This window comes from Aulostomus chinensis, chromosome 21 (assembly GCF_037954235.1).
Source record: "Aulostomus chinensis isolate RoL2024-O1b breed Wild chromosome 21, RoL_Achi_v1.0, whole genome shotgun sequence".
Taxonomy (NCBI): domain Eukaryota; kingdom Metazoa; phylum Chordata; class Actinopteri; order Syngnathiformes; family Aulostomidae; genus Aulostomus; species Aulostomus chinensis.
Genome location: NC_141340.1, coordinates 15,271,462 through 15,297,540, shown reverse-complemented (window position 1 = coordinate 15,297,540; position 26,079 = coordinate 15,271,462). Strand labels below are relative to the sequence as shown.

The 26,079-nt window shown below is 43.6% G+C and overlaps 1 protein-coding gene across 2 annotated transcripts; it reads right to left on the bottom strand.

The window, feature by feature from the left end:
* Positions 1–3,348: 3,348 nt before the first annotated feature.
* jcada (junctional cadherin 5 associated a) lies at positions 3,349–24,413 on the bottom strand. 2 transcript variants are annotated; one of them, XM_086191825.1, is made up of 5 exons: positions 24,272–24,413; positions 12,001–12,516; positions 9,407–10,336; positions 5,380–8,822; positions 3,349–3,469 (listed from the first exon to the last, which is right to left on the bottom strand). In XM_086191825.1, the coding sequence occupies exons 2-5, from the start codon at positions 12,366–12,368 to the stop codon at positions 3,435–3,437; spliced, it is 4,776 nt and encodes a 1,591-aa protein (XP_086047951.1). In that variant the 5' UTR covers positions 12,369–12,516; positions 24,272–24,413; the 3' UTR covers positions 3,349–3,434. The 2 variants fall into 2 exon arrangements, with proteins under 2 accessions (XP_086047951.1, XP_086047952.1); XM_086191826.1 differs by lacking the exon at positions 24,272–24,413 and adding an exon at positions 22,030–22,332.
* Between the last annotated feature and the right edge of the window lie 1,666 nt (positions 24,414–26,079).

Below are 26,079 nucleotides of genomic sequence, written 5' to 3'. Positions count from 1 at the left end.
TCCTTTCAAATTTATAGGCCTGTAAAGGGTTGTTTTCATTGTTTTTTTAAGTTCATTGTTAAAACTTTTTTTTATACTTCGAGGCACTCTTTGATTAAACACTTTGATTTCAAATGTGGAAAGTTGCAACATCCATATTTGACTTCTGAAATCATTCCTGCAAACATTTAATGGACCAAGTAGCTGAGGGCAGCTCACACCTACGGTCAATTTAGAGTATCAATCAGCCTCGTCCCCTCTTGATGTCTTTGGACTGCGGGAGGAAGCTGGAGTACCATGTTTTATATTTTATTTTAGATTCTTCTTCATAGCCACCCTTTGCTTTGATTACGTCTTTGCACACAGTGTTGGTAAATGTTGGCCCATTCTCTCAATGAGATTCATGAGGTCGTCACCTGAAATGGTTTTCCAGCAGTCTTGAAGGAGGCCCCAGAGGTGCTGAGGCCACGTTGGATGATTCGCCCTCAATCTGATGTCCATCTCATCCCAAACCATCTGGACTGGGTTAGGTCAGGTGACTGTGGAGGCCAGGTCATCTGGCCAGCACTCCATCAAGCTCCTTCTTGGTCAAATGGCCCTCACACAGCCTGGAGGTGTGTTTGGGGTCATGGTCCTGTTGAAAAATAAATGATGGTCCAACTAAACGTAGACCAGATGGGATGGCGTGTTGCTGCAGGATGCTGTGGTAGCCATGCTGGTTCAATGTGCCTCCAATTTTGAATAAATCCCCACCAGTGTTTCCAGCAAAGCCCCCCACACCATCACACCTCCTCCTCCAGGATTCACGGTGGGAACCAAGCATGTAGAGGCCATCCTTTCACCTTTTCTGCGTCGCACAAAGACGCGGCACGTGGAACCAAAGATCTCCAATTTAGACTCATCAGACCAAAGCCCAGATTTCCACTGGCCTGATGTTCATTCCTTTTTTTTCTCTGCCCTAACAAATCTCTTCTGCTTGTTTCTCTTCCTTAGAGGTGTCTTTTTTTTTTAGCAGCGATTTGTCCATAAATGCCTGATTGGCGCAGTGTCCCCTGACCAGCTGATGTAGAGATGTGTCTGCTACTAGAATGTTGTGTGGCATTTATCTGGGCTCGAATCTGAGGAGCTGTTAACTTGTGATTTCTGAGGCTGGAGACTCAGATCAACTCTTGGTCGTCCTTTCCTGGGGAGGTCCTCATGTGAGCCAGTTTTGTCTTAGCACTTGATGGTTTTTGCCTCTGCAAATATGTATGTATGTACACATAGACATATATATATATATATATTCATATATATGCACATACATAGGTGTGTATGTACATATATACATCAGAGGTCTCCTACCAGAGGAGCGTAGTCCTGGGAACAGCTCAGCTACAGTGAAGAACCTTCACTCTCCTGGACCACCAGACACACATCACTACTTATTTATCTAGAAGTATTATATGAAAAGTGTGCAATAAGTAGCAAGATGTTTCATGCAAAGACTTTTATTTATGAACAGTCCGCATTAATGTACAATAGCACACATGTATCTCTATTTGGAATCAATATTGTGCCCTCAAAATCAGTTCCCTTTCACAATAATCTAAAAATACCTAGTTTTGTTTCAAATATGTAGCATAACTTTTGAAAATACAATATACCTTATATGAAATATAACAATTATTTGACTGTATCGTACCAAATGCAAGTTTATTCAAATACACGTTCTTCCTGTGACTTCTTACGTATTTCATGCACAAAGAATTCTGAACATACAAAAGAAGCTGTACATGTATCAGTATGAAAATAGAAACTCTCAAAGATATGTAACAATAGTCTATATGTTTACAAAGAACTTGGAGTACAAAAGACCTATGAGAATGACCAGATAATATTCTACCTGGAATACAGAGGTATGGGTACTGGGTCGATCAGAAGACAAAGACAGAACTTGCAGCAATCGGGGACAAACGAGCCAACCAGAGGGTTTAGCTTTGAATTTTGGTATTCAACCTAAGTCAATGTTGATGACCACTGCATAACGTAACGTTTGGTATATATTTACACATTATTGCCACCCCATGAATTAAATGATTGTATAATTGCAAATATGCACCGATATGTCGACGTTACATTATCTAACATGTTCAGATGCTGTGACTAGTATTCAAACAGGAATCTTCAGCATTAAAAATTAAGCATCGTATTCATTATTATTGCCAAAAAATGTTTGTTTTTGTTTGTTTTCTTAAAAAATCGAAGCAAAGCTAATGACGAATGTGCATTTGAAATTAGATCGCTAGATGAGTATACAAATGAACTTCTCCACAGAGACAGCGTGACTCAGCACTCAGCGTTCAACATAACTATACCCATTATTCCCTGCAAAAAAAAGCACTTCTGAAATCACACAAACTACAATCTAAAAGACAAAATATAGATTTATTTACTGAACAAATTGAGGATTAACATAAATAACACTCAGACTAGACATTTCTGACATGGAGCGATTGCAAATGCTAACACTGATGGCACACGAGTACAGGGATTGCAAACAAGAATGCCACCAAGTGTGATATTGGAGTACTTGAAGAGATTATCAGGTGCTGACTAGTAAATCGAAGCCAATAATAAAAAGTATTGATAAATATGGCAAATCTAACACTCGTACCAAAAGACAGCATGAACGTAGACATTTAAAAAGATCGCCTCCTCAAAATGGCGGTATATTGACTCCATTCATATCCCAAGCATCCCGTGGACAACAACAACTGTATATTGCTCTTGAGTGAAACTATTCAAGGACCACAGTGTTTCTCTGAGTACATTCTATATCACACAAGTATAAGAATAAAGACCACATATATCATTATTGATAATAATACACAAACATTACTCTTACAAAAAAAAAAAATCTATTTTTTTCTTTACATAAGAAAATACACAGTTCTTCAGCAATTAAATATCTTAAATGGATTCTTATACTCTGAATAAAATCGTATACTTTCTTATTTACATTTGGTGCAGGTTAATACTGATTGCAATGCAATACTGTTGCTTTCGTTTGTAATTTTTTTTTTTTTCCTTGATGAACAGAAGCACTTTTACATTCATAATTCAACAATGAAGCTCGGCGACGAGCCCAAGTGCAGATATGACATGCATTTTTCTTAAAGCAAAACACTGAACCTAAAGAAACGATTGAGAGGTGAATGGAAGAATGGTGGGCTTGAAATGGTCCGGAGAGTTGGCATCGGCGGTGCCGTTGCTTGACTGTAAAAATGCTCCCGCAGCACCAGGATGTCAGCGTTGTGTGATCACAGCTGACCAAGCAACGAGCTGAGATCCGAACCATTGTAGTTGGTAAAAGCTGCTAATTTGAGAGAGAGGGAGAGAGAGAGAGAGAGAGAGAGAGAGAGAGAGAGAGAGAGAGAGAGAGATTCCCACTGTAGTGAAGGCGGAGTCAGAGGTTACACTTTCTCCACTCGACTGGGGTCGTAGGACTCTGTTGAGGAAACGGAGGAAGGACAAGATGAAAAAGCACAACCAAAAACCAAAGCAACACACTTGCCATTTCAGCCCAGTCCAACATGAAAATACACATAAAAGTAGTCTGAGAAAATGAAGGGTCAATTCAGACACTGACGAGGGAAGGAAAAAGTCCTGATACTAGGAGGAATTTAGCTGAAGGAATATTATAGATGAAGCTCATGAGGGCATCAGACACAACCGAGCCTTATTTACTTTATTGGACCAGTTTGCCGTGGTGTGGAGCCCCTCCTGTTTTTTGGCATATGGCTTTTGCAATTTAGCGGTTATCAAATGTAATGAAGCAACCTTTCACCTACAATGTGTATAAGTTAAGGAATGCAGAAATAAGTTGAAAGTGGACAAAGAGCCTTGTTCAGTTCAAAAAAGTATTTTATATATTTCTATATACACAGACTGTATATACACACACATACATATATATAATATGTGTGTGTGTATATACAGTCTGTGTGCAAAGTGTTGACAAACAGCCTGAGGAGTTTAACAAAGTCTGTTTTTTCTTATTTTGAAACGGCGCCATGTAGCTTCTGATTTGTCCAAAAGGTTGAGCAAACCCTCTCATAAATAAAAAAACAAACCTGAAGAAGATCTATTCTTGATGTCACAGGAAAACTATCGATCTAGAGATTACTTCAGAATAATATCAGAAATATGCAGTATTATTGCTATTTGTTGATCCCTCAGTCTTGCTTTAAAGGGCAAGAAACTAAGTGTGCCACTTGACATATTATCACCTGTGCGAAAAAAAAGTAATTTCTTGAATGTGTGGATAAGACCAAAGTATCACAATATACCACTAGAAGGCACTTAATGACCACAAATGCTTTCACTTGAGGTCCCCATGTGAATGTAGTATTTCTGAAATCGATTCAACCGTTGGAGAGACCGAGAATAACGGAACAGGTTTGACGGATGAAACGGTGAAAAAACTCTAGAAGCTCTATTGAATGAGGCCAATGCATGTCTGACAACACACACACACACAAAAACAGCATGTGCTCAACGAACAGTTGGTGGGGAAGAGGACATTTTAATGGTGTCAACATCGACAGAGCCTTCAATCATGTTGATTCAAACTTGCCGAAGACATCTGCCAGGCATGGAGTCCAAACACCTGACCTTTGGCCTCCAGGGCCGGCAACTAACTGGCTGCACCCCCCCTGGAGAGACGTGAGCTTTGTGTGCTTTTTCTTTATATGCACACATTATGAGTATGAGTGTGAAAAAAAAATAAAATTTTATATATATATATATATGTAGTTTGTTTCAAGCTTTTATGGGCATTTTACTTCTAAACAGTAAAATCTAAAAAGTCTAAAGCAATTTGCGCCTGCAGGCAAAGATCCGTTCGAAGTTTTCAGACGAGGGGTTAAGAGCGAGAAATAGGCGTGAATACTTTTGTATTTACAAGAGAAACCTTGTTAAGACCAGATGCAAAAGAAGAGAGGACAGACAAAGATGAAAAGGGAATTTCGATTCTAAACCTAAAGGTTTTGAAGATGTGAGAAAATGCAAAATTGGTGATGATCGCACCACCTGGACGCCATGTGTTTTTGTGCTTGGTTGAATGGGTGGGATTTGTGAGCACAATGCTAAATTTGCTGTTAATAAACTTACAGCTATAGATGCCCAAGGAGTTTTAACAGAGAGTACTAGCCCAGATAACCTCCCATTAAGAATTGCAGAACAAAAAGATCTGATCCTTCAATGACATTTTTTTCCAACTGATTTTTCCCAAATTCCGTAATAAGAATAAAAAATTTAAAAAAATATATAGTAATAATATAGTAAAATATGTCGGATCGGACAATCAGCCAAGCCTGTAACTGGTCAACCCTTCATAAGAATGTGACATGCACCAACCTGAGACAGAGAGCATCTCCTCCATGTTCGAGGGTCCACAGTTTCCAGGGCTGATACTGAGGGACAGGGTTATTTCTCTCTTGGGAACACTGCGAGGTTTAGGAAGCAGAGGCGGCTTCTGGAGCCTTGTTTTCTGCTTTGCTTTGGACAACTTCTCTCCCTGACTGTCTTGTACTGCCTCAGCCCGACTCACTTCTGTTGCATTTTGTTCATTTCTCACCGTCTCCAAAGGCTTTGCTGTGGTGTCTGCAATTTTAAACTCCGCCTCTCCTGACACTTTCTTCTTGAATTTAACATCTTCTTGAACTTCTTCAGTTTTTGCTTCTAGTGCAAACATGTCATCGACCTCTTCTACCTCCTCTTTTGGTCTTTCATCCACCTTGCCCATCTCTTCATTCTCCTCCTCAGGTTTACAATCTTCTTTCGGCTCTTCCATCTTGCAACGTTCTTCGTCTGGATTCTTGTGTTCGTCTTCCTTCACTTCCCCCTGTATCTTTTCCTGAACCCCACTCTCCTCTTCGTCTCCACCTCTTTCCTCAGAACCATCTTCTCCCCTGCTCTCACAACTTTTGAGGATGAGTTGTCTTATTGGCGACACTGTGTCCAGCTCTTTAAGTCTATCATCTCTGTCTGTGGTTGATCTGTTCAAAGAGGCAGCAGATGGGAAAGCAGATGAGCTTAACTTATCTTGCAGAGATTCATTTTGTTTGCATGCTTCATCACATCCCTTTTTCTCTCCACTGCACATGCTCAATGCAAGCTTCTCATTAGGTGTGATGGGCAGGGATAGGGGAAGCTTACTAGGTGGGAACTCAGGCAGGCCCAGTACCACTGCTGACTGACAGTCCGTATCCTCATAGTCTTTGTCATTATTGTGTTTACTGATGTGCTTTTGTCTGTCTTCTTTGTGATCGTCTCTCAGTGCTGTCACCTTAACCTCCTTAGTCTCTACCTCCAAGGATTCCTCCACGACTTGCTCGTGCTCTTCTATCACATTCGACGTCTCTTCGCATCGACTTTTTTGTCCCTCAGTTAAAGTGGGGTCTCCATCATCCTGGTTGGCATCTAATTGTTTGTCAGTTACTCCCAAGGCCTCCACTGGAATTGCAATACCCAGAATTCTAGCAGCTCTCTGCTCAATGGACTCGTTTTCAGGGATGCCCTGAGCACATTTGACTTCGTACAGATTACTGAGATCCTCTACAGGTAAAGCATTGGCTTTCTCTTGAATCAGTAAGTTCTCCAGGTGCTTATCTGCTATTGTTAACTCATTCTCATAGGTCAAAGGCTCAGACATGGTGTATCTCTCATCAACAATGTTGTCCTCATGAGGGGCACCTTTCGTCTTAGGTGATATGCAGCTGCTACTCTGGGTTCTACAGATGCTCACATTTAGCTGGCTCTTGGATTGTGGCATACCATCTATCTGAGCCATTCTCTCAGTTTCCTCTTTAGCTTGAAGCTTTAAATTCAAATTGTGCTTTGGGCTACCACTACTTTTGAGAAGTGCAGTTTCACTCTCCCATGGGGGCTGCACTGACTGGCAACGCTCCTTGTGATGGAGTGGAGGTGGGACTGAGAGTGAGCGCTGCATCAACTCCCGGGGACCACCGGGGCTCTCTGTGTACACAGTTAGTCCCACATCCCTCAGCAAGGACTCTTGAGGGACTGGGATGTCCTGTCTATAAAGCCGACTTGACTCACTATGTAGGGGTAGTGAGGGCAGGAGGCCATTGTGTCTGAGACCTGAGTTGGTGATCAAACATATCTCATTTATTGGGGGTGTTTTGTTGGTTTGTTGCCTGGAGAAACCGCTTCTTCTGTACATGGAGTCTAAATCAGTGGCAGAGGGGAAGGATTTTGATCTGACTTTGATGTTGGATTTTTCGGTGTGTATGGTTGGAAGACTGATTGCTTCCCTGCCTGGATCTGGACCAGCAGTGAAAAGTGCTCCTTTTCTATATCTAGCTAATTTGTTATTATCATCTATGTCATCAGTGCAACGACTCCCGTTAGGTCTGTTGCTGATTGTTTCTTCCATCTCCTTATTAATGCTCTCCAGCTCAAAAATAGCATCACATGGTCTTCGGTTTACTGGCTTTAAGAGAAATTGACCAAAGGCCTTTTGCTTTGCATTGTCTATGGATGGGTTCTGGCCTCCCTGATCCTCTTCCTTGGGTGGGGAGGATGGTTCTTCTTGGTTGACTTGCAGTGTTGGCAGTTGTGTTGGACTGAGGCTGAGACGGGAGAAGGCGCTGTTGCTGGAGGGATGAAGGTTTTTCTGGCCAGCCATGGAGTAGCTGTAAGAGGAGCAATTGTCTGTACCTACACCACTGTCCGTGGTTGTGTCTGAGGAGGACTGAACAGGCTCTTGTCCCCCAGGAGGGCTCTGGGGTTCAGGACTTTTCGAAACTGTCAAAGGAGAGCCAGTCTGGGTTTCCTGGTTGCGATATTGGTTTCCAGGCCAAGACCCAGCATAGCACATCTGTTTGTCTTCACTGACTTGAAGAGACCAGGCATCTATAATCTCTTTCCTTAGGGGAGCCCTCTTATAGTTCCTCATGGAAGAGGTGCTGCTGGGGTAAAAGTGAGAATGGTGGGGGTTGATGGGCATCTCATTCACCGACTTGCTTCGCAGGTTATGAGTCTCTCTGAGGCCTACAGTGAAAGTGTCTGTGTTGGTGACGGTCAGGTCTGGTACTGTCTCATTGTTGTTCTGATCTGCCGTTGAATTTTTATAAAGGATAGTGGGTGTGTGAACGGGAACAGACACAAGGCAAAAGATGGTCTCACTCACTCTTCTCTTTGTGTTCCTGTTCTTCTCAGGCCTTGATTCTGGGACAATTTTTTTCACTTGAGTGATGGTTTTTGCAAAGACCTGATCTGAGCTGGAGCCTTGGCAAGATGCAGCTCTTTGTAACTGGGCCTGAAAGGCTGAGGAGGGTGATGGAGGAGGACGTTGGTTTTTGGAGTATCTATTGTTGCAGTTTTGGTCAGTTGCTGGGAAGTTATCGACATTCTCTTTGTGCAAATTACTGTGCCACCTGCTACTGTCATTGTCAAAGTCACTAGAAGCCGTCTTGTGAGCATTGACTGCCATTTTGGCAGACATGTGAGGCCCCAATGGCGGGGGCAAAAAGGCACTATTGTCGGACGGAGGCTCCGACGTGGTGACACAGGGAAGCTCATTGCGGATGTGGCGGATCTTGTCAGCATCCGTCAGGGAATTGCCACCAAGGGCTGAGGAAATATGCCGGATGCGGGGGTCATCAAAGGGGATATATTGCACACCTCCACCAGGGCACTCCTGGGTAGTATACACAGGATAAAGGTGCTTCTGGCACTCTCTCTGGGGCTTAGGCCAAGAACCTGCTGGATGTCTGGTCAACCAGTGAGCACCATCTGGAGCGACTTGTATGTGCTGGTAAACATCCCCACTATACCTACGAGTAAAAGAACAGTTACATGTTACCCACTTAAACAATTTAATAAAGCATACAGTATATGATTAAACTAAGAGAGCAACAGCTATAAAAAAAAAAAATTCAAGTTACCAAACTAACCTCACTGCCCTCCTCCAGTTTGAGATGGGGTGAGAATACATTTCAAAATTAAGTATGTCTTCATTACACTTGACAGCTGAATTTGTTAGTATATTAATAATGTCTGAGGAGCTGTAGTATGCACTCTCAGGTAATTTCACACTCCAGAATTAGTCTTCAATACCTATGTCTCTACATACTGCAACTAGAAGCTATAAAAATACTGCAGTATGGATTCAGGGTTGATTCTTGCAAATTAATCAATCTCAATCCATCCACCCATCCAGATTATCCTTTTGAGGAAACTCCATACAGAAAGGCCCCAGTCAGTCATCCCTACTAAATTAAAATCCAATCTGCTAGATCTAATACATTTTTGACATTGTTTTAAATTAATCAATTTAAAGTAATTCAAGCCAAAGACTAATGAAGCAATGTCTTATGTCCTTCTTGGATTAAGTACTCATTCAAACAGAGCAACACACCTGTAATCAACAGCAATTTCACCATATCCAGGGCGCCCCCCTACTATCATGGGGGCTCTCTTGTATGATGGGGGTGGTATGTATCCTGGAGGTCCAGACTCCTGTGCATAATAGTCCATTTGAGTATCACCTGGTTTTGACATGGGAAGTGGTGTTCTGTCCCTGGCCCGGGGAACAACTGAGTCTCTCCCGGACAACATATCACAGCTTCCCCTGATCTGCTGGTGCATCTCGTAGGAGGGAGGTCTCGGGGGTCGGGTGAAGCGAGGCTTTGGTGTCATTGACAGTTGGTTGGCACTAGCCGGCCTGCCATTCTCTGGCCAGCGGGGTGTGATGTAAAAGTCGTGGTGTGACAGTGGGTGACAATTGACCCGTCTGTACAGTTCCTGACCAGAAGACACTATGTCCACATATTGCAGACTCTCAGGCTGCAGCATCCTGGGCAGGGATTGGGATTTGGCTTTGGTCCTGGGGTGGACTACCATGCCTTCTGGTGTCCTGGCATGGAACCGGTGCTGCTCCTGTGACCAGCGTTCAACCTCACTCTGTGAAAGCTGCCGGCCAAAGCTCACAACTGGGCGCCACTCGTCAGTCCCTAGGCTCTGGCATTTTCTCTCAGTGGCCATCTTCCACTGATTGAGGGCTGCCTCCCTCTCTCTGGAGCGGGCTTGAGCTTGTGCCTGAACCTGTGCCTGAGCCTGGGCTGCCCAGCACTGCCTCTCCTGGGCTATCCCCTGACGCTCCTCTGCAGACGCCACCTGGCATCTTGCTTGTTGAGGCCCCTGCGGCCTGATGTAGCCCCCTTGCCCACTTCTATGGGACCCTCTATAGTCAGCATAGTCTAGCAGCACACTGAAGTCCTGGCCTCTCCTTCTCCAGAAGGACACATCCTTAGGCTGTGGCTGCTTACCTCTGGTGCCATCACAGAACCTGTGAGGAAACACATGTGTAAAACCATCAGTGTCCTTGAAAAAGTTGATTGTATCAAGCAAGGCCGCTGACTAGGTGCGATACAATGGGGAAACCCTGGGCGCAGTCAACTGAATATGTGAATGAGTTTGAAATACTGCTGTTCATAGCCATTTAATATCAAATTGAATCCATCCATCCATCATCTCTACTGAGAGAGGCAGGGTCTCTGGGCGGGTTCATCACAGGGCAGACATACAGAGACAAGACAATGATTCACATTCACATCTACTGGCAATTTAGAGTCTCCCAATAACCTCACTTGTATGTTTCTGGTCAATGAAAACATGCAAACTCCACACAAAGAGGCTCCAATAAAATGTAATAGAAGAATCTCAATTTCTCTATACTGTTGACAGATTTAAGAAGAAAACCCACTAGATGGAGCCAGCCAGCCAGCCAGCCAGTGACTGACTGGCTGGCTGGCTGACTGACTGACTGACACACGTAAACAAGGCACATGCGCAAGTGTGCACCCCCTAAGGCTGAGGCCACTGAGCGTCCTTGACATTTCAATCCATGATCAACACTGGTCAGAGACACTGAGGAGTGGGGGGTGGCCATGCCAATATGTTAGACTTGACGGCATCTCATGGAGGATGACTTAGCATCATTAGTCTAATTAGGTCTAAGTAGCGCTGCCTAATTGTGGTGCCATGATAGGCTTGTTCCTTATCTAAACTAAAGCTGCCAGGCAAAATGGATTTGGATGAGGGGGAAAAAAAGGATGAACAAACACCAGACTGAAAGCGCAGAACATATGTCTTAGCAATTCCCACATTCCCAGCACAATGCTCTGATAGCACTGGCAGAGCAGTGACATGAATATGCAGATTAGTCTTCTCAAAAAATAACACTAGAAATTGAAAAAAAAAACAACGTGAACATGAACATACCCACTGACTTTATTCAAGGTCATTTCACCATTTTAAGATGCTCTGTCACTAGCTGGTGGTTGAAAGGGGTAAGGAAGAAGAAATAAAGAACAAAACCAGAGGTTGAAGTGAAAAAAAACAAATTACAAGCCTGTCTATTTATGTGGACATCTGTGTTGACTTTGTCTCTATTGCAGCACAATAACAACAAAACTGGCACAAACAGGTCAAATAAACAATCCTGTTTTAATGAAAACCCAGATTGGCAGTATCTAGGCGATATCTGTGGAACTATCATGCATTCCAACACTCCTTACCCATGAGAGTTTCAATTGCATAACTCAGACTAAGCTAAATATAGCCTATGCTCCATATACATAATTAAATAAACCCTATATAAATCCTGTATTATTGATGGAATATGCACTAAGGTATAATTCAGAGGGGGCAGATTAGGAGTCCAGCATGCATTATCCCTCCTCTCTTACTCAAGATTTCACTGGAAAGAGTCGGAGAGAAGAACAAAGACATAAAATAAAAGAGAGGGACACAGAAGACAGATGCAAGAGAGATGGATGGAGTGAATAAAAGATGATGGGAGGGGATTTATCAAAAAATTGTGCAGCTAAATCCTAATGCAAAACATCTTGATCTGCTTGTTAATATCATTGATTGGTTCTATCAAGATGCACTGAAAGTGAAAAATTGAGTCATTTTTCAAAGAAAGGGTGAGGAGAACCACAATCTTACCCGCTGTCTGAGGTCAGTGACTCTCCAAAAGACTGGGCATCCATTTGGCTCCGGCTCTCACCCTCCTGCCTGGATTGGCTCCTGTCCCTGGTTTCAAAGTTGTTGTTGGGGCAGGAGCCACCATAGCCCTGGGGCTGCCTGGTTCCACCACCAGTTCCATAAGTCACCTTGGACCCTCTTCCATAGCCATTCACTGCCCCAGGGCTGGGCCTGTTCTCCAAGATTTCATGGTGTATGCTGTAGGATGGCGGTGAAGATAAGGGAGCGTGGCGGGAAGATGCAGGGTTTGGGGTAGGGCTGGGAGAGGCGGTGGCATGCGTGGGTAGCTTGTATCCATGAGAGATGAGGAGGTCCTCCACACTATACATGGTGGCATTTGTTAATACTTGTGTTTTCTTTTTTCACCCTTCTCAGCCTGTTTTTCTTATCTTCTTAGTGCGGAAGGTAGGTCGGTTGTCAAGGCTTCTCTGCTTCTTCCTTATGTGCAGCAGTAGAATCACCGGCACAGTTGCGCAGCTGAGGCCACCACAGAAAAAAACAGAAAGAGACGGATGACATGAGGAGACAAGAGAGACAGAGAAAGAGGAGGTGATGGAAAAACCATTATCTCTATTAACTGTGTCCAGTTTCTGACAAAAGTCCAAGTAACAGCATGAAAATAAACAACGGTAACCCTGAACCCACATAGTGAGCTGCCACAATCCGTCGTCTCAGCAGCCTCTCTCTCCCTAATCTCTGCCCCAGTCCTCATTAAAACAACCTATTTTCCATCAAAATCTCACTGCATCAATGCCAAATCCTCCACATCCAGAACTATAGAGGATGGGGAGGTAAACAAACAGTTGAAATGAACCCACCACGACCTGATCATTAGGCACTGATTCCCAAGTAAAAACACAAAACTTTGTTGTTTACTGTCGTGAGCTGCAGCCACAGTTCATGATCGTTACTGTGAGGGGAGAGGAGGGTTGAATTCCTCTGATCATATCCTCATTGCAGAATGTCGTTCGGATCTCAAAAGTAGTTCCTGGTTAGTCAGAAAGGGGAGGTGTATTACAGTACGCTACACATGTACCCCCTAAACTGGGTTGGATTACGCTTTAAACATTTCAAAACTCCCAATAAACTACTAATAGAAATAGTAGAGCAAATGAGGCATTTATGCAATTATGACTAATATGATTCAAAATATTCAAGATGTGTGGAGTGCACCAGTACTATGTTGTGAGTGTAAAAAGGTGAAATGACTCAAGTGATGTGATCCATCCCATCTAGTCCAGCAGCCCTGACTCTGAAGGCACCGTCACTACTCCCTCCTTATCCTCCTGCTCCCTCGCTCCTCCTTGCACCTGAACCCTGACAGCAGACTAGGTGATTAACAGGATCCAAGACTGTGAAATGCCGCTCTCTTTGTATGTCTGGCTCCCTAATACGATTAGCTTTTTCATTTAAAACCCTAAACCTGTTAGTTTTGGAGGATTGAGTCTTGGCGCTTACCCAGTTAATACTTTTGTTGAGTTTAACTCTTTCTATTAGCATTTTGCATAATCTCCTTAGGGAGAGGCTAGCTCTGAGTTGGGTTGAGATTTCCTTTGGTATCATGTCAATGCACAAACTAGTGTTTGATGTTGGGAGCACTCAGACACGCAATTTTTCAGTGACCATTACATCACAAACTTTAGCTGAACTTGTGTTGGGCCACAAGCCAGTTGCTATAAAGTCACAACTTGTGCTTTCATTTATTCTTTTTTTTAAATGAGCCAGACTGGTGCAACTCTCTCATTTTTGCAGGTGCAATATCCAATTCCAAAAAAAAAAAACAATTGTGTAATTATATTAGCCATCGGTCAAGGGCAGTATTTTCTATGTTGATAATTGACCGCGATTATAATATCTGCATACTAACCTGTTCTACTTTATACAGTTTCTGTTTGAACTAAAAGCTTCATCTGAAGCAAAAGCTTAAATGAGGATTACAACCGTCATCAATTTAAGTGAGGATTTCCTCATGTAACATGATCTACACACATACAGTCACCTAACCCCGGCACCGCTGCTTCCTTCCTGTGAAAAGCTGCATTTAAAAACTGCTAATGCTGTTACGCAATGGAATTACCCATTTTGTATCAAATTAAACCTTGGATGCAAGAAATGCTATGCAACAATGGTCGGCTTTCATCCGCTATACACAAAAACATTGTTTCATTACAATGCCTTCTTGTCAAAAAGACTGACATTACAGATTCGGGAACTGTGAAATTAGTGTAGATCTGGTATAATTTTAATGACGCATATTATTCAAAGCGTGAAATCAATGATATATATGTTATGTTAACAGACTTTGCTATAAATAAGTGGAACCGCATTTAGCTTGGCATTTCCCTACAGGGCACCCTCACACCAGCCTCTAAGTTTCTCTCACTGGCCATGCGGCACAAGTTCTCCTACTTAATTTCCGTACACAACACAGTCATAACATCCTCAGAGGTCACGTGAGCTCCCATCAAAGCCACAGCTTTTTAATAATACAAGCATTTTCAGCTGTGTAAGTGGGGACCATGCCCTTATTGGTGGCTACACCAACGGCAGGCTGAAGGGGCATGATGGCTTACAGGCTGACAGTTTGGTGTCAGCTCTTTATTCATGGCCAAACTGAGATGAGAGCATGATGGGGAAGAAGGAAAGTCAAGCGACAGCAAGGGTGACAGACCATGCATGACAGAGACTTAGATCAAGCCTTGCAATGTAGGAAGGTGTTGTTAACTAGTCAACAGCGTAAGGCTTGGAGGCCTAACACATGAAACGTCTGCTGAAAATAGATAAACACTACTGATGCCATCACTACTGACGACAGTTGATGAAAATATATAAAATCATTACTGTGGTTAAAAGAAACGAACAAAGAGTGAGAGTTACATTGTCCTGAAGGAGACACGGATGTGTTCAAATAGCACCTAACCTCTGAAAACTAAGAACTACAAACATAAGATTTGGATTAAATTCTAGCATGAAGGCTCCACAGTAAAAGAAAATTCATACACCAGTCCCTGGACTAAAAATATTCCACAAGAGCCAAACCTCTCCACCACATTGTTCTTGTTCCAAGTCTCCTTGGCACTGCAACAACTGACCCAAGTGAGAGTGTACTTGACTAGACTCTGGCCTGTATCTGTTGGGACTGTGCAAGCACAGGGGGTTCTTGGGATGACAGCCCATCACATTCAGCAGACAGCAAAGGTTTGCAGAGTGTTTATCTATGTGACATCACTATGTCCAGAGAAGGGGCCGTCTCTTCTTGAGGGACTGTGTCACTGTCGCAAATGTTTCCAATCAGCCTTTCTGTGGGATATGGCTTGACCTGGGGATACGTGTTGGAGGACTGTTTTTAGCTGAGGCCAGTGGAATAAACAGTCAAGCAATCCTCGGATCTCATTTTACCCACAATGACCTCTAGAAAGCACAGCGTTCTCCACATTAGGCAAATAACATAACAGCAACATCGTAGACACATTATGTTAAGCTACCCTGTGGGCGTCACCATCCATTTCAAAAAGCCCACTGGCAACCGTGTTCTCTTTGACCACCAACGTCTATAAGTTCATCCTGGAGACCAAGTGAACATTAACGTCAACTCTAGAGAAATGACCTCCATGTGTTCTTGAGCTATCACATTTAAAAGCACATCTTGTCAGGTCACAGGGACCTTTAACTTCCGAAATCTAATTAGTTAATCAAGTGCAAGTGAACATTTCTACAAACTTTGGAGAATTTAAGATCTTAATGAGATATCTCCCTCACAGAAGGAAGTGGGATTGACAAAGAGACAGACAACCAAACACATTATGCCCCCACTCATGAACTACAAACTAAGAATCTGTTCAAATGAAGGGTAACAACAGGCTTCAACTAGCCTTGGTATGACATATGACCAAGAGTTGGGGCTCCTCCATCAACCATACGCTCTATGTCAGTAGTAAGCAAACTGTGAGGTGCCGGCGGTCCGTGTAAGCGTGTAAGTTTTGGAGGACAACACACCAACTGGGGGGTAAAATCTTGAACCAAAGTGTTAATGCAATCAATATCTGATCAAATATGTGTGGGCCCATTGGCGTTCAGATCATTGGCAAATATAGGGAGGAATGAGGATTGATTGATTTTCAAAGACAATCACATCGTGTGAGACACTTAACAAGCAGTTTGACACCTAAATGACTCAGTCTGCCAACTGTGGCTCTTTTCCACAGCTCCAGCACCCCCACCTGTAGTGCTATGACACCCCTGCCTGCTGTGATAGCATGAGGTTGTTTTGCAGGTTCTGAGAAACAGCGTGTCCGCAGGAGTGCAAATAAATGAGTAGTCTGCACATCTGGCTCTGGCTCGTATCTTTTACATGCGGACAGTGCCTGCACATCCAGCGAGTTATGCTGCAGCTCCGTTAGAGCTCGAGAATGTTACACGCATCACTCGTCTCACCTGCCGCTCACTTCTCTCACGTCTCTCATTACGGTGCATATTACGAGCGTACAGAACCTGACATGGGAGAGGATTTTCACTCCAGTCCCTCTCCTGCAATGAAATCAAACATGAGAACCGCAGGATTCCCGACCGAATATCAGACTGGTACAGCTCAGTGATGACGTAAGCGTACTCAAGACCGTGGCAATGTGAGTGCAGGGGGGTGGGGAGGGGGGGGGGGCAATCGTGTTTAAGCACAGTACAAGACAACTTGGCCAAATGTGAACACGCACTACAACTTCGCTGTCGGCTTCAGCCATGTTGGCCTCACTGCTGTGTTGTGACGTAACTCCTTGTGCAGTTGGATCAGGGATCTCTATGAAGCACCGCTGGATGAAGTGGATCTCCATCACATCGAAACCAAACTGCTCGAGCGCTCACGATGGACAGATCAGACGAAGGCTCTATTTTTACAGCTGTACACCTCAATGATACACTTCCATACAGGATTAGACACCTGCACCCTAGTAAGTTCTCATACCACATAAAAACTGATGTGTCAAATGACACTCTTAACAAAGTTGTACCATTCTGTACAAGTACTAACCTCCTCTCAAGATTTTCCAACACCAAACATTCTTGTGGTTGTGACATTCCGACCTCACAATTTATCGCATCTGATCGGTGGCAGTAAGTATGAACTCTTTAACTTTCCTGATCGTATTGTGCTTCACGTGCCCTCGTGACTCTTCTCCTCGCCAACTTGTCTTGTAAAATAATCACTTCAAACCTGTGAACATTACATTAATGGGATGTCACTTGCGTTAATTCGAGAAACACTTCTAGAGAAAGTGGACATACTTGGATGCAGAGAGCCAGCGAGAGACAGAGGCTGTACAGCTGGAGAGAAAGTGAGAGAGCATGTTTGTGTGGTGAGAAGAATGGAGCAACTTAGCGGTTAAAAAAAGAAAAAAAAAGAAAAGAAAAGGCGGCGAGTGTAGCAGCGAATGCTATGTCTCCTCTAGTGGAAAGCCAAGTCTCTGAATTTTGCTTTCCAACTGCTGTGTGAGGTGGAAGAGACAGAGGGAGTTGGAATGTCTTGTCTACTACATTCTGCGGTGACTGTGGCTGTGTGGAGCTTTGTGTCACTACTACGCATGTCAGCGCTGCATGTCACTTCACCCTGATTCACTTCAAACGAGCAGCAGCCAATGAGAAACTCCACCACTGGTTACTCAGCAACTATGACCACTCAGGCACTCAGCAACATCTCTGTTTATAGTGCTGGCCCTCCAGTCAGGCCAAAAAACAGAGCTCATCACCGTCCTGCAACTCACGGTATGTTCCTTCCATCCACACCCTCCTGGTGCAGACATCAGCAGCAGGCAGGGCCCACACACTCAGAGTAAATTAGCTCATGCAGGACGGTTTAGCCCAAAAAAAAAAAAAAAAAAAACGCCCTCTTGCGTTATTTTCTATGGCAACAGTTGTTTAGCTTTTGTGAATGGCTGCTCACAGACAATGGACTGTTAAGATATTACTTTTGTGTTGCTTCAGTCCAAAATGTAATGCATCCAAATCCACTGGCAGTAAAATCAAAGGCAGGATGGGCGAGGCGAGGGTGTTGTTTATAACTACGCTATTTCCAAACACAGCAGTCTGCAACATGACAATCCTATCCTGATTTTTTTTAGACGCCGAAAGCAGTCCGTGCAAACGTTTGTCCTGCAATTTTCTTGCAGTAGCAGCGTTTCTTTTCCAAGTAACCTTTCATTCACTGGTTTCCACACAAGAACTATCTAATAGCTAATTAATGCACCACACAATCTCTGCAGCAACCAGTAAAACACTGAGGATGTCAGGGTAATTAAATCAATGGGTTCGATTTACAATGAATCGCAGGCTTATCTCAGTCCCGCAGTGATTTGATGTCATGAGATTTTCTTCAGATGGATGCCACGCAAGAGTAAGGGCTCAACGTTAGCACCACACTCAGCATTCAGAAATGCTCGACCGGTAAGAGAAAGGAAAAAAAAAAAAAGGCAAGGTCATTCTAATCCTCCAGTCACAAATCAACAGAATCCCTGCTCTGTAGTAACCTTCAACTGCACTGAACTGTTTCCAATTCATGCTGTTTCTGAACCTGCCAAGCTTCATGCTAATTTTATGTCTGTCAAGGTCCAGGATTTGCTCAAGATGACGGTGGTGTCAGTCAGAAACGGTGATCCAAGGGTCAGCCTGCTCTGGCTTCCTGCTAATCAGGTGTGGACCCTGCATACAGATAGCTAAGCTTGACCAGCTCGAGATTTCCAACATAAAATGGCAGTATTTGATCAAGACCCGGCTCGAGAGACAGCAACACATTGAGCGTTTCAAACATATTCGCAAATGACCGTGAAGCTGGGATGAAGCGACGCGCATAAAAATCAGAAATCCCTGTCTTTGAAAAATTGCAATGTAAAGCAATAGTGGAAGAGTGGAAATAAATGTCTGATGCTTCATCACTGCATTCTGTGCACATGAACACTCATAATCAGAAAGCAGGCAGCTAAACCATCTGTCTAAACATATGGGCAATCATCAGCCAGCATCCATCAGGCTACAACAATATACACACCAAACATTTCACATTTCATGCCACAGAATCCCTGCCCAGCCTTCTCGCTCTCACAGGCACACTGGCAGATATGAGCAGCTTTCACACATTTCTGGCTGGCTTCATGCATTAGCATCCTCAAGCCTGGCTGCGTCACCTCAGCTCTGACATCACATGTGACATCAGACAGCTGTCAGGCACCTCTGAGGGGATTCCTGTAGCCAGGCAAACTCTAGATGATTTTCCAAGGCTTCAGCTGCAGCTGGCCAATGGCAGGGAACTTGCATACTCTATGCTCTTGGCACGGAAATAATGCTGAAGTCAGTCTGAGAGTGAACAGAGAGATGAGGGTCTGTCCGTGCTGCTAAATTAAAAAAAAAAGCCATAATGATCTAAGGAGAGAGAGGTCTTATCCTGGGGATACCAGCAGGTTTTCCTTGACTTATCACTCGCTGTGTGGAGCACTCCTGCAAGCTGAACTGATGTGAATCATTTCATAGCCGTGGAGGGCCCCTCCAAAATCGCTGACCAACCCTTTCATCCTCTGCAGGAAGAAATAAATGAGCTGCTTTCCTCCTAATGCTGTCCCCATCTTATCATAACTCAACCTCCTGAGGGCCTCCTGTTCACACTCCATCCCTGTGTCAAGGATGTGAGAGACCCAGGGTGTGAAATTACCTTTTTGTTTCACCTGGGTGGTAAAACTAAAACCCACTGGCCTAGCATATTTTGCACCAGCCAAAAGAGTAAATTAAGTTTTATAGCCCTGTCCCTCTGCACACACACCCTTCTACACACAGGGGTTTCAGACTGCTAAAAAAAAAATTAAAAAAAATAAAAAAGCCACTGCAAAGACTCAAAGAGTTGCTTTATTTTCTTTTTCCTGATGCGTCAGATTCAGCATCACAGCACAGCGGCTGCACCGGAAAGAAATGAACAGTGTTGTGAAAAAAGCACCGGATTGTAGAATCTTGGCCTTGTAAACAACCTTTGGTAGGAGGAGTAGAAGCAGCATGGAGGACAGTGGCTGTTTGTCAAACTCAACACCGAGCGAATGATGCTCGCGTGCCACCGCTTGACGGCTGACAGGTTGGAACCCCTGGCTGAAGTGACAAAAAGTCGCCAGAGGCCGGACACAAATTACCAGCTCACGTTGGTTTCGTGTTCTCATCGATGCCAATCAGAACCGGGGTAATACACACTCTGGTCGACTGCGTCACTCTTTGGCCTGGGAGTGAGTGCTGATTAAAGCTGTTCCCATCGCAGGAAAAGAACAGTTTAAGTGTCTTTAGGCCAGAGGGAATGGGACCTGTCACATGTACACTGTTTAACTGAAGTAAAGTATTAGCTTTTGAATCCAGAGCAGAGGAAGTTTAGCAGAAAAATACACATAGCAGCTATTTAACTAACAAATATAATTGCATTATTTTCAGTAGTTTACAAAAGACTGTAAAATAACAAGCTTTGTGAAAATGAATTACCATCTCGTCCATTTTCACACGGGCATGTTTGAACAAATAAGGTGGGGGTTTGCTTCTAACAACTGCGTTTGATTATCTTGTTGTAGGATTTGGGGGGAAAAAATGCTGTAAAAGAGTACGAGAGTGATGACAGATATATGTACTTCAACAGAAAAAGAATTACAAAAAGCAGAACGAAGAGGAAAAATATGACAAACATGCCATTTTAAACAACATTCTTCATCTGAGAATGGATTTTGAGTTTCAGAGGTGCATTTGAACACATCAGAAAATCCCTTGTTTTTTTTCTTCTTCTTTTTTTTTTTTTTTTTTTACAGTAAAGCACATTTTAGTGTTGTAGATGAACAACGGTTGTACATTAGCTCGCTAAATCTGGTGCATCCATCTCTGGGTTTGTTCCAAACCATAAATGCACATGCACACCGTCCTTTTGTGAACCAAATAAGATAAACAAAAAGTGCAGTGTTTCAGGTTGTGCACATCATCATGTGAGTTACAGCATGTATGGCGTTGACAACGCAGGATGCTTTAGTGTTTCATAGGGTTTAGCCAACACTTGCAGAGCCTGGATGACAAGTCAGATCGCTGAATCAGGCGGAGCGCTTCCACATAAACAAACTCAGCGTGCTCGTTCTCTCTCCAAGACTACAAGCCCCATTTGCTGCCGCAGGGAAACAAAGGCAACGCTGATCGCTTGTTAATTCTGCATCTGCATTATCTGAAGGGTTACATGCTCATAGGAAAACACCAGATTCCAAAAGAACTAACAGGGTTAGGGAGCACTACTGTCCTGGATCTTCACACAGACAGCAGAGAGGTCACTAACGTCTCCGAATACGCCTGGAAAGAACATTAACCCACGATGAAACGAGCCTCTCCGGTTTTAAAATGAACAGGGCTGCTACATTCGAAACGTCAACTCCAAGTCAACCACACAAATCCACACACTTGGAAAGAAAAACATGAGGCAGATTCAGCAAAGGCTGTGATAGCCAATACTGTTGAAGTGCTGCACAGAGACAGTGTGAGGAGGAAACGGGGGCTGGACCACATCGACAAAATTCAAGCTGAAGACTTGTAGCTGTGAAGCTTTATAGTGGTATCCTCCAGAGCTGGCCAATAGGAGCGATGAATGTACAATCATCAGTCACACACGTTTATACGTTGGAGTTCTGACCTGGTCTCTACTGTAAATATGGACACACAAACTATCTGCAGCTGTTTACTGAATAATTCAAAGCACATCACAAGTGGCATGAAAGCACACAAGGCTTGAACTGAAAGTGTCTTTTGAAAAAAGTTCCCATATCAGTTTCAAAGTAAAAAAGCAAGTTCCCTAAAAAGTAGAAAATAAGATATTACTGCCGTTCAAATGAGTTTTTTTTTAGCGCCACACGTGAAGCAGTTCAGGATCCAAACTCACTCAGTCTAAACACAACATGTAGGATTTGAAGCCAACTGGGACGCCAGCTTAAAAACAGACGAGTTTCTCCTCACCTGCCATCTGCGCTCCTACAGCTTGCTTCTTCACCATGAAGCCGCTCAGTTACATATTTTAGTTTCTGCTGAGAGCCAACAGGACGACTGGGAAATTTCAGATTGAATCACGACTCGTTTAAGAACAGAGAATCTTTGTTAAGAGCTGCTCACTCGTGTCTGCGTCGCCCGTTCGTCGACAGAATTATCGCCGCGCTAAATTAGCTGAAGAGCGCGGGAGGCCGCGTGGAAGTTAGGACTGTGCTCGTGTGTATAAAAAGTAATAAGTTTGTCCATAAAAACTCAAGACTTTTTTTTTTTTTTTGCACATGCATACGTATTCCATTTCATTGCTATAAATAGCAACACGCTGATTCTATAATTAGCAACCTATTTTCACCTTCCTATGGCGGTCACTGCAGTGTTTATTGACGCCAGTTATCATGGTTTAGTGAAGCATGCGGCGGTCAGTTTGCTCCCTTCACGTATTTGTGAATCTCTTTTGGTTTTTGCATTTCCATTTCATGAATGTTTTCAGCAAATGCGGGATAAAGGTTTTTATTTGTACGATAAATTATAAGCGTGCTACACGGTCAAACATGTTATACTGCCATCTACTGGTGGACATGTCTTTTTTTTGTTTCTGAGCAAAGAATGTTACTCTTACATACCTGCTGTGTTGTTGTTGTTGTTGTTGTTGTTGTTTTAACCACTTTTATTGATGGAATAATAAAAATCTAAGGAATTACAATTGGGTCGCCACCCCCTTTACAATGGAGCCCAGCTCTGGTACTGATTGCTTTTACATATATTTGGCATACATCAACAGATAAGTGAACAATTACAACAAGCACCAAGGATCAAGACTGACAAAATGACCACTAAACTTCATATGACCTTCATGAGGTGTCAGTTTTAACGGATGCCTTTTGAGAGAGAATATTTTCAACACATCACATGACAATACCGATCTTTTTAAGCTTATTATTATTTATCATTTTCAACATCATGACAGCAGGATGGCGTACAGTTTCGGCATGCAAGGTTAGCTGCATCCATCCATGCATGCATGCATGCATGGATGGATGCAGGCTGCACGGGAGGACACAAGAGGTCAAGCAGCTGCCAGCATCATGCAAACGTGCTGCAGGTGCGACAGTGTGACAACATGCAAACATCAAAGCAACCTCAACCTGGCCCACCAATCGACAAACGCGTATCACAGCTGGCCTCTTCCATTACCAGGAGTGTTTCCAAACATCTGGCGAGGACATGTGCCTTGATTTGTGTGTGTGTGTGTGTGTCATTGTGAAATAGATGAACAGGATCGTCACGATGCTACTGGTTCGGATCAGGTTGTTGCTGTAGCATACTAGCCTAGCTCAGCTGTGCACATTTCACTGTGGCGCAGAGAGCACGCCAAACTCCGCCAAACAGCTATTTATAGCGGAAATCCAAGCCCACTGGAACTCACCAGTTGAATAATAAGAGAATAAGTGGCTCTCCTTGCTATCGACACTTAAGACCTTCCAGAATCAGTAGAGGTCCTTGGTTAATTCCGGCATGCATGACCCACCGTAGCCTACATTTGAATCATGTCTCCGTTTAGCCCCCCCCCCCCCCCCCAAAAAAAACCTTCACCAGGGTGAAACCACACTGAGGAGATATAAAGCAAAGTATTTCTACCTGATCTAATTACAGATAACTAACAGCTATATGGAGTAATGTACCGAGAAACAATGACCCAAATATGTCACGGACCGTCGCTGATGTTAAAGTCACTATAAATATGTTTCCCTGCAAATTGTGACACAAATCGGCTCATCGTTAATTTGGAGGAAGTCATTCAAAACAGAGACAACAAGGCGTCAAGGCGCTAACGCTAGCCGGGCTAGCTTCATCAGCAGCCCGTAACCTTCAGCTGATGAGACCGAGTCCGCCAAACGTGACAGACGCCGCCGCACACGCTTCAAATCCAGGACAACATGCAGACCGCCATCCCCGCACTCCTTCACCTTCTACCGTCGCGTCCTGTCAGTGTCACACAATTGTCCTAAATCCTGGAATCCCGGTGCAGGAGGCATTAGGGGGACCGCTGGAAATACTGAACGCACCGTAGATAGTCTGTCAGCCTCTGCCTGCTCTTCTTTGCAACCAAACGCGACTATCGCCAAAATCTGAAATCTTGTTTAAAAAAACAAACAAACCAAAACAATTGGCTGAACCAAATGCGGTACATCGTTGGACTTGGAGCCACTTTTACCTATGAAATGCGTCGCCGCCCGGTTCCCAGCACTCATCCCTGCCGCTGCTGTGGACGGACTGAGCTCGGATGTGGGAACAGCCCACCACACCGGAGCACAGCGCCGAGGAGACATCCCTCTGCTCCAGTGGGCAGGCGGTTGGATGCAGTGCCGCTTAGCATTAAGGTCAGTGTCTGGCTTGTCCTGAACCACAGAGCAGACGTTACATTTAGAACCTGTTGTAATTACTGTGACACATCGATTCACGTCTGCAGGATTCACGTTCGGCCGTCTCCTCCACACGCCCTCCACTGTATCTGTCCAAAGGTTACATATCTGCACGCATTTGTGAGAACTTGGAGGATGTAATTATGACTTATTTTCTAGTCTTCTATTTCCACACAATGTATGCTAGAGCTGTGTTTTCGAAAGTATCCTGTTTCAGTTTTCTAATGTTCACTGTCAAAAACTAGTCAGCAGAGGTTGGGTGAAGCCCTAAACACGCAGGCAGCCTGACATAGTATTTATTATAAGAAGCATTTTCACTTGCTAATCAACTATGTTTTGTTTTGATCCTCCTTGAGTGTTTGACAAATCCTCTTTACACCTTCTTACAGGAGCTTAAAGTCGTACTCCCTCTCCTTAAAAAGAGAAAGAAAACACCAGAGGACATTAAACCTCCGTGATTTCGACACAGATGCTTCTGTCAGCCTGGGTTTGCTATTCCCTCAGGGAAAATAATTTAGTTCGACTGTCATTCTTCTACAAATACGTCCTCAAATTTATGGTCCTCTCTACTGCCGCCAAAACTTTCCCAACAATTGTCATGTTTATACAGAAGCTTTTCATCAGGCGCTTGAAGAATATCATTTTTTTGCAGGTAAAGTTGTGTTGTTCCAGTTGCTGGCTGAACACACCCAGCAGCACACAACACGCAGCAGAAACATCCACGAGGTATTCGTTGTGTTTTAGTTCCCTGGATGATGTGTTTACACGGTTTATGAAGCAGTTTTATAGCAGAGGCTTCCGGTTTGGGCTGCACTGCTGTTTTTTTTTGGGGGGGGGGCGAAATTCAAAGTTTTCAATCATATTCTGTCATTTCAAAGACGTGAACAGTGTGGATCCATAGCGTCCAGTGGAAGTTCCCGTGGACTGGAGGCAGACCAGAACCACATCTACTGAATATCACATCTCTTGTAAGACGTCTTCGTCCAAGGATGTGTCCGCGGTAGGTCAGGTGAGTCTGGTTTGCAACAGAACGATGTGCTGTCAGATGCTAGAGGAACGTTGCATGTTTGAAGTGTGCCTTGGTTTAAAAAAAAAAAAAAAATCCAAACTTTTCTCCATGAAACCTTTCTCAACCTGTTTCGAAAAGAAAACCTGCCGGCTTGTCAGCATGTAAACTGATGTTCAGTGAATTCTGCTGTGTATAACGTTGTAACCTCAACATGTTCATCATCACATGTTGGTCTCTCCTAAAACTGAAACATCAGCACCAAGGGATCATTTAAAGCTGAGGTTAGCTTTTCCTAACTGTTATGATTTTGACAAAGGAAGCGCTGGAGCTAGTTTGTCGTACACGAACGATTCATTTAGAGCGCTTATGATGAAGAGGGCAATGAGGAAGAAGTTTGTATGTAGATACCTACAGACGCCACAGGTTTTTTTTAGTGACATACGTGTCACCGTTTTACTTCTTGTGAGCTTGCGGGCCTGATGTTAAAACACAGAGAAACTGAGGAAAGTCCAAGGAACAAGAACAAGAATAATCAAGGCCGAATGAGCATTCGTAACTCTTGTGTCAGAGTCATTTGAAGAAGATATTCAT